Here is a 9638-nt window from a genome sequence, read left to right on the forward strand (position 1 = left end):
CTGTCTGATCTCTGCTGTGACTGTGGGTTTTGGGTTTGGGGTTGAGGGTTTGAAGCTGAATGATAGAAACATCCCATTGACCCAAAGGTTACTCTAGTTCACGGGCATAAGTGACAAGACACCAAACATACACGGTAGGATGATAATGTTCGGTCAAGTGCGGTTCAGATCAGATCCAAAGCAACAGTTTGCACCTGTCCCACTCAGTTAGGCCCATCTCCCACATAGATAATTATACAGTCCGAATTACCAGGCATTTTTGTGGGGTCAAAATTCCCGAAACTTTGTGGCGGGTGGGGTGGAACGGAGGGGCATTTTTCTTTGTCTGTACGCATTTACTCTGTGACAGCGCACTGAAAGGGATTACATCATCGCTATTGTAGCTTCCGAGCCCTCTGGTTTCTTCCATTGGCCGGTGTACAGTGGACTGGCCCAGCCACACAAAGACACGGCATTCCAACAGTTTAGCAGGAAACGCAGACCCATAGTCACACCTCATCACAGTCAAACTCATCAACCCCCTCAACCGCCAGAGAAATGACACTCGCACTGAAAAGCACTGGAGGCCATATTATCATCAAGTCATTTGACTTCTGACTATGGTCTGACTAATATAGGCCAGGCACAATAAGTCATATTAAAACTGACTGAGCTTCCTTTTTTTCCCAGGAAGAGTGACATATTTCAATATCTCATCAATGGTCATGTGAAAACCCAGGATTACATGACTCATTTTCATCCTTGCCACAGAAAGAAACACAAGCATGAGGGAACTGGCCTTGCAGCTGACACCAGACCTGTTGGTGCACCATCCAGGGGTAGGCTATATCTCAAGGTCTGTTTAGTTTGTCTTCACCCATCAACAAGCACAAGAGGTGGCAGGGCTCCAGGGCCTGTAGCAGCCAATCAGGTGGTACTGCACATTTCCAAAAGCGGAGGCCAAGAGGTAAACCGTTTCCAACCCAAAGCAAGTTGAGAAAATCTGAAAGCTTCAAAGTTTCTGAGTGTAACCTAGAACTAGTGCATCACTGCGAAGGGAGCTCGGATGAAAACAACACTCATAAATTGGTTTAGCGCAATCATTACTGGATGTGAATATCTGAGCGTATTGAATAAACATCAAGGGTCATTAAATCAATATTGAATAATTCACTCTGAACTTGAGCATCAATAACAATGTCTCAATAATCTCATGATTCATCAAAAAAAATAAACAGTGAGTTCGTTTAAGTATTTCATGATGGCCACTTAGCATAATTGCAGCCTACACATTCCAGAGAGGCAAATTATAAAGCAGCACAATGCTCCTCTTGTTGTTGTCTCCCATCTTTGTTCATGCTATTCCCCTCCAGCCAATGCACAGGAGACAATAGAAACATAAGCTTAACTTAGCAACAGGAAGCTGCCCTCTGTGAATGCGTAGGCATGTTAGAAAGACACTACTACAAGTCAAGCAGGACAATTGTTACAGCATGAGAGGTATGGCTACTGAAAAAGAAACATTGTCCTATGGAAAGAGAGGGGAACAGGGTGGACCCTTCCTCCTTGTAAGGAGCATAAGGCGGTTGTGTTCAGAGTTTGCATGGAGGTACGTTTTGATGAAGGCAGCACAAGAGCCAGCATCAAAGAAACATTCATCTTTAGACAGATCCTGCCAACCTGCTGTTACTCATGTGGGTCTGATACTGCTATGGCTGCAAACTAGTCTGTCGTCCCCAAATGAGCTGTTTGAGGCACGCACTGTAATGTCTTATCTTAACCTTGACTGATATTTTCGTCAGTAGCATAAAACAGAGACTGGATGGCCCATTGTGGGAGATTAAAATAGAGCTAGCATGCTATTCCCAATAGTGATATAAAGCTGCTGCATTTGCACGAGATTAATTCTCTATAAGAAATCCCATCAGGAAAGGCAAGAAGCGGTCCAGTGTGAATAATAGCTATGCTTTAGAACAAGCTACATTGTGGAAAGCAAAACGGGGCAAAGCTGAGATTAGACTCAATAGTAAAAATGGCAGTGCAGCTATATGATCAGTCATGCCTGCCGTAGGTCAGCTAAGCCTATCAAGAATGCTAAAAATCCTTGATCCTGGCCCAAAGCTAATCTCCAAAGCGTCCTTTCTTCACCTGACTCATGCCAAGTTATCTAATCCAACAACCACTACTGCTGGACCGGCACTATGTTCAGGTAGGGGAGTCCACTGATTTACAATTTCCTATCTGCAGAGCTGTGAGCTGTGTTTTGTTACAGCTGATATATTGTAAATATGCTGCTTCTGAACACCTTACCACATCTGTTGGAATATGAAAGCATACCACAGCGTGTTACCATGTATCTAAGCAAATCAAAATGTGCCTTGTAGGCCTTGCATTGCCAAATATTTCCTATTCTATCAAGTTCCCATGACTGTGATAGTCTGTGTCTGGACACGTACTCGCTGTTTCTGTTTGTCTTCACAGTCATTTCAATCTGTATTTTGAACAGAAAACAGTTGTTTTAGTGTCAATTCTGCTCACAAAGGATCAACAAACCAGCAAAAGGAGGGCCTGTTCCACTCAACTTGGTATTTTCTCATAAAAACAGGCTTATTGAACAACATCCAATGTGGCAGCTGCTGTCTACTGTCATCATGACAGTAACGTTACGTTACACTTAACGGCATCCCATGTAAGATGTTGCCATCACAAAGCCAACAACAACAACAAAAATGTATAGGCAACAAATAACATGGCATATTGATCAGGCTGAGCGTTGCATTCATCATGCAATCAGCTTGGCCTAATCTAGTCAAGCAGATTCTGAACAAGGCAGGCTCTCCAGGCTGTAAACAAATCAGACCTCTTAGGGCCAGGCAGATGGGGCACAGAAAAATCACCTGGAGCCTACAACCCCCCTCGTGTGGCAACAGTACTGGGTATAACATGCTGATAACACAGACTGGTGTGGTGACAATTACATAGGGAGACATTCATACACCCTATGGTGAGCCAGTGTGCTCGATGCCACCTGTAAATCGTTCCCCCCAAAGCAGGACTGGGAACAATGCCTTGCCCTTGACTGAGCGTAAAAACATCGATGCACCAGATGTATTGCCAATATATTGTGACAGCTCCAGATACGGTCGGATAGATACGATTCTTTCCCGAATCCACTTCGCCTACCACGAGCCTTACCCACTAATTAAACAGCACACTGGCACCGACTGCGCACTGATATTACACTGCAGCTTCACACAGCACAAAGGTCTGCTTTGTCCTCACCAGACAGCGGACAGATGTTGTTTAGCCACCTTTTACCCCGAGCAACACCCCGCACATGACCATATAGCACCATGTTCCCGACTCACCTTTTCTCCTTTCTGCTTCAAGCACTGGATGTCACACAATACAGAGCGGGTTTTCCCCCTTTTGTTTTAACTCGTACAAGGTCCTAAGTCCGAAAGACGAACGCGTAACGCTCCTCCCTATCTTCGCGGGAGACGTGCTGGCTCCGGTTAAAATCAAAATTGCCCTGGCGTCTTCGTCTGAGAGGCAACTTAGAAGTTTGATACAAAGTTACGGCTTTGCCTCGCTGCGCTATGCAGCTGCTGGAGGGATGAGATCATTCAGGCACCCTCCCCTCTGTCCCGGAGTCTCGCGAGAAGGCCTCGTGGAGAAAGCAAACGTTTCTGTGGCAACAGCGCTCACCTGTAGCGTCAGAGAGGAGGAAAAAAATAAAGAGCTCTCACTCTGCGTCTACTTCCGGGTACCACAAACGAAGGGTTGTGCTAAAATTTGTACCCCCTAAAAATGTGTTTCACTGCGCACACATTCTGCGCCGTATTCAGTGTGGGTTTTAATCCATAGGGGTTGATTTGAATCACTGCCAAGAGACCTGCAAATGAGCATTCCCAAAGTGCACATGGAATGGTGACTCACAAAGGAAATGAAAGTAAAACAAAATGTGGTTATGCAAGCGGAGCTACAGTGAAACCCTTCATTCATTTTCTTCTGTCAAAAAAGCTAGCAGTCTGTCCTATAGTTTTCACTCTGGACTGTTTGGATGCTTTCATTTTGTTCTGTGCTATTGACGGTTCTATACATTTTTGTTTTTTAACATTTTTAAGTTTGCTAAGTGTGTTGTTAAAGTGTTAAATATGACTTATTTATTTGATTTAGCCTACTTATTTACAACTTTTTTGTAAAAATTTTAAGTCTCTCCCGCTAACAATAATAATATTTAATGAAACGCAGACACTATGATGTTGGTCATACCGGTCACAACGGTCACAGGTTATGTTAACTGTTTTTGTGTTGTTGTTGTTGTTGTTGTTATTGCTGTTTATTGTTGTGTCTTTGTCTTGCATCTTATGTTGCATCTTGTGTTGCAGGACCCCCTTGAAAACGAGATGCTATATCTCAAGGGGTTTTATCCTGCGAATTAAATAAATACATTTCCAACAAAATTTCCAACATACAGTGTAGTTACCATATCAATAGCATAGCTAACTAAGACCTATTATAGGCAGCTAATGTTTCCGCAAAGTTTTAAGATGTCCACCCTAATCATCTGTAGGGGGGAGCAAATCACCAGTACAGCTTTTATTGTAGACTACCTGAGATTTAGCAAGATATAGTCTTCTGTTACAGATATCCTCTGTTGAAAACATCTATGGTTTCCCAGCAAACATTTTGACGGTGAGTAGCTCTTTATACGACAGCCTGCACCAACGCTGAAGATCCGTGTAAATACAGTGCCAAATTAAAGTTGTGTCAACAACCATAGCTGCATTGTTTTTGGCCCTATATATCTTTCTGTCAGCTCAAAACTGTTTCTTCAGATGTTTTAATATGAATTTTATCATGCCATAATAGCATATTGTGAAGAAATTGTGCTTGTTTGTGTTGAACTTGGCCAATTCCTGCTTGTTGCCATCCGTCAAATGCTTCCTGAGTTAATTGGATCAAATTACAGTATTGTCAAGATACTGGGTCCGTTGTTGTTGTTGTTGTTGTTGTTGTTTTTTTAAGTATTGAGTGATTCATCATCTCAAACATAAACGATCTTCGGTGGTATTTTTCTGCAAGCCGTGTGAGGGGGGCAGTGCAGAGGCTCGAGGAGAGGCCCCCTCTAGAAGATAATGCTTGTTGGTAGTCTACATTAATTACCTGAGTGTCTGAGAAAACCCACTGCCCAGAACCAATGGGCTTGTGTGAAACATAATCTGGAAATGTCTTTAATTTAACGTGACACTACACACATTTATCATGGATATGCAAAGAGAGTGACTGAAGCTCATCCCACTACAAGAGGAAATAAAACCGGGGCGAGTGTCAGGTGCCCTAACCTTTCACTGTTGTCGCAAATGTCCGTGGGGCAAGTTGCCAGAGAAATGACATTAGGGCAGCCCGGCCTGTGGCTCTGACATCATCAGCTGCTGTGACTGCGAGTGGATATGCAGAAGTCCCTCTTCTAATCTGCAGGCTTTGCCAACAATGCATACTGAACAGTTGGAATAGGAAACTAAAGCTGGATGAAGGCTCATTGCGCAGAGGCAGGGCAGCAGTTTTCCTAGATGCATGGATTAGGATTTGTCTTCAAGTGTCACTGCTGTACAGAAGTATAGTATGGGTCAGAGTGTTGTGGGTCATGTGGAGAAAGTTGACAGATCTCAGCATCTTTACCCAGGAATGTGTTCAGTAGGCGGGTAGATGCTGAGATAAATCTGTACAATGCAGGTAGTGAGGTGGAACGGCCTGCGAGTTAGCAAGAGATCAAGTATGCAATGACAACATGCATTGTAATTCCACATTCCACCGCTTCTTGTATCTCCAGCCTGAAGCCTCATGTCTACACAGAGCTGTTTCAGACATGACTACAGTTTTTGTCAAGCTTTCATCATAGGCAAAACATCTGAACGGCAATAAAAAGTGGCTCACACGATGCTGGAGCAATAAAAAAGAAACAATAATGGGAGAGATTTTTAGAGTTTTATTCCAACACAAACAGGTTTTCGTGTGTGTGTGTGTGTGTGTGTGTGTGTGTGTGTGTGTGTGTGTGTGTGTGTGTGTGTGTGTGTGTGTGGTGAATGCTTGTTCATAAAGGCATGCGTGAGAGTCATAAGGCATGTGTATGAATAATCAAATCAGTAGCACCATCTGCTGGACAGATCAGCATAGGACTAGAGAGAATAGGACATTTTAGTTTAGTACCAACTACTCTAAGTGTTTCTTTTTTTATGAATGAATAGTTTTGGGAATGAGAACTAGAATATAAAAAATAAAGTATATGCACATTTGTTCAAAAGTTAAACTACATTGCAAGTTTCCCTCGAGTGTTTTCTCTTTCCAACAACATACTGAAGTCTGAAAAATATATTGAATGCGTTCATCCACTACTCTTAAGCACTTACAAGGCCTCAGATGATACTCCCACAGCTTTTCAGAGTATCACCCTCATTTAATAAGGCTTAAAAGGATGGACGACAGCATATCAGCTTTGACAGTTATAGATGAGAAGTCATTAAGGAGGAGTGGGCTATTTTTAGCTCTTGGTTAGTCTCAATAGTCTTTGAATGTCAGGCTCTATGTCGATGGTGGGGAACTTCTTGCTGTATCTTTTGAAGGGCTCTCCCTCTGGCCCGATGAGGAACTTCTCAAAGTTCCAAGAGACGTCCGTCCTGCTGATGGGACTCCAAACCAGAAATTTGGGGTCCTGCATGAGAGAGTTGGGGTCGTCGTCGGGATAGGGGAGTTTGTCTTTCAGGTAGGCGAAGACCGGATGTGTGCTCGTCCCGTTCACGTCGCACTTCTCAAAAATGGTGAAGCCGGGCTGGAAGCCGCCTCCTGGACGCACATGCTTCAACGAGTTCAGGATCTCGCCGTTGGAGCAGTTCTCCTGCAAAACACAAGCATTCAGCTTTCAGTGTGATGTTGTTTTGTCAGATTTTTCAGGAAGATATTTGGTTCTAATGTCTTCCCTTATTTCTCTCTGCTTGGCTCTTATTCCATTTCTTCTCTTACATTATCATTCTATGATCACAGAAATGCTGAGGGCACTAAGGGCCTTGACCTTTGCACTCCTTACTTTTGGTTGCTTCTAATTTTGGTGATAGAGGAATTAAGCTTATTCTATTCTTGAAATCATTGCAAGTCACTGTGCATGAGACAAACCTCTCCGTGCTGATCAACTGACCTGGTAGCCAAACTGGTTGCAGGGGAAACCCAGGACCACCAGCCGATGGGGGTACTTGCTCTGGAGCTGGTTGAGCTCGCTGAAGTCCCGGGTGGTGGTGCCTCAGAGCGAGGCCACATTCTCGATCAGCACCACCCGGCCCCTGAACACGTTGAAGTCCACCGGGTCCCCCTCCACTGTGGTGGCTCTCAGATCGTAGAAGGTCTTGGCGATGAACGTCATCTCGTCTCCTCCGCTTCCACACTGGCGGTGGACGGGATCTCAGCGTGCGACTGTATCCGAGCTCTGGTCACCTGACTCGCTTAGGACAGAAAGCCGCCTTCCATGGGTGTCAAATGGCTCTGCAGGAAATTGATCTGCACCTGACATACAATACACCTCAATAGTAGAAGTGGCAGATCGAATCTTACGGTTTGTACAACCACATAGGTAAATGGAATCAGAATCACATAAATCAAGCATATTGGTTGTTGTTTTGCACAACTTTTAAAGAGGAGCGTATCAGATTCACAACAACTTGATTTGACAACTTCAGCTAAAATCTAACACACATTGTCTTTGGACTCAAATACCATGTGTTGTAGATTATTTGAAGTTCTTACAAGTTTACATACTTATTACAGAGAGTGCAGAGTGGGAAATGCATTATGACATTCTGCTTTATGGTAACTCTATGACCTATATCAGTTTCTCGGTCATCAAACATTTAACAGGTCATTATCTGTCTGTCACAGCATGTGATGAAAAATAAATGAATCTACTGTCTAAACTCTCCGTGGGCCTAGCTTCACTCTTACTCCCAATCTAGTGACTCAGCAAGTCTTCCGATGTTTTAAATATGAACTTCCAATTTATTTACCTCAAAAATATCAAACATTTCATAACTGGATTTTTTGTAATATCCTGGAGTTTCAAACCCAAATCCAATGCAGTTAAACATTATATCAAAATGACAAATTTTGTGGCACCTCACTAGACCGTGAAATAAATATGAGAATAGGCAGCAGTAGGCAATGCCAATCACATTCACAGAACATACTGTACATATACTTTCAGGATGGCAAATGATAAACCTGCACTGCATTGAAGAAGCTCATCGTGCATGGGCATGAAACTGTCCCCCTTGAGTAAATAAGTCCATTGTGTAAATGAATCCACCCCTGCTTGGCTTGAGTTTCTAGGTGTAAATAATTCAACTTTGTCCTCTAGCTACCTTGTTATTGCCTCCATACTCTTCTAAGCTTCATAAACAGTGCTGAGGATTGAGCTGAAACAGTCAGATCCATGCCAAGATGTTACAAGTCAATTTGCAAATGTGTACATAACAGATGAGAAAGTAAAGATAATGGAATACAATAAAATAATAAAGTAGACATGTAGTGCAAAACAGGTTTCTACAAAGGAAAATGTAAATACAGTAGGTGTTGACGTTAGTTTTGTTACTGGAGCAGATGGATACCGCAGAACTGACTTCATAAACTGCAGATATACTCTGTATTGGCTGCAGGCTTCAGAGTGATCATGCAACAAAATTGTCCCTCTGCTGGTAGCCACTGCTAACTGCTTTTACCTCCATAGACCTACAAAAAGAGTCCAGTGCCAAGGAACACTTCCATGACAAACAGATCACAATATGGAGGAAGAGGAGGGCAGCATTTCGGCAGCATCATGGGCAAAATCTAGTTAACAAAATATTCTCTCACAAGCAACTGCGCCATGCTTGCATTAAGTCACAGCGGTAGAAAAATAAGATCTTGAGCTTATTTCTTTGCCATGGCACTATGATGGTCTTCTTGCTAACACGAGCAGCTCCTCTGAGCGTTGTCACCAGTGTCTTGACTGCTCTTCTCTTCCTCCAGAGCAGCCAGGTCCAGATAATCATCCAGGGAGTCCAGCAAGGTGTCCACATCTCTCCTGTGAGCCTGCAGCACCAGTTCTGTCAGACGGGTGAATGACTGGAGGAAAGAGGAAATATACAGAAAGAATACCTTCAACGACAATGCTTCATGCATCATAGGGAATTTCCCCAAATATTTATGAACATGTCTACTGGGATAGTTTCTTTGCTGGTATAACCTATGCCCCACCTCGTTGATGTTACTGTTGGTGCAGGCACTGGTCTCAAAGAAGTCCAATCCATAGGTTTCTGCTAGCTACAAAATACAATTGCACATTGGTTAGAAATAACTAAACCAAAATATGTTATAGTTTTAGTCTGTTTTCCACCACAATTAAAGCAACAACAACTTTTGGGGAGATTGGCCAGTTAGACAACTTCACCATGAACTGCTCTATGCTAACACCTTAGAATACACTATGTTGAGTGATAATAGGCTCCATGCTAACTGTCTAGCATACACTATGTTGATAGTGTGATAGTGATAGTTGGTGACTAGCATTATCCAAAATAAGAAGACTCACCTTTTAGTAATAAAACATAAGTAGTTTTTATTATATGGTCTGT

General features: G+C 43.0%; 2 protein-coding genes across 3 annotated transcripts in view; both read right to left on the minus strand.

Moving 5' to 3' along the window:
- The window catches only part of LOC139658382 (signal-induced proliferation-associated 1-like protein 1), a 46227-nt gene extending 42675 nt beyond the window's left edge, over positions 1-3552 (minus strand). For both annotated transcript variants that reach the window (XM_071536508.1, XM_071536507.1), the window contains exon 1: positions 3348-3552. The gene's annotated coding sequence lies outside the window, so the exon portion shown is untranslated. The remainder of the gene's footprint in view (positions 1-3347) is intronic.
- A 2477-nt stretch (positions 3553-6029) lies between these two features.
- Positions 6030-9329, minus strand: gpx2 (glutathione peroxidase 2). The gene is made up of 3 exons (XM_071536506.1): positions 9262-9329; positions 7175-9129; positions 6030-6877 (listed from the first exon to the last, which is right to left on the minus strand). Exons 2-3 carry the CDS (start codon positions 7394-7396, stop codon positions 6524-6526), a joined length of 576 nt encoding a protein of 191 aa, XP_071392607.1. The 5' UTR covers positions 7397-9129; positions 9262-9329; the 3' UTR covers positions 6030-6523.
- Between the last annotated feature and the right edge of the window lie 309 nt (positions 9330-9638).

The sequence above is a fragment of the Centroberyx affinis genome, unplaced genomic scaffold (genome assembly GCF_046629955.1).
Source record: "Centroberyx affinis isolate AG114_WGS23_722 - 3 ecotype Tasmania unplaced genomic scaffold, CSIRO-AGI_Caff_v1 ptg002885l_1, whole genome shotgun sequence".
Lineage (NCBI taxonomy): Eukaryota > Metazoa > Chordata > Actinopteri > Beryciformes > Berycidae > Centroberyx > Centroberyx affinis.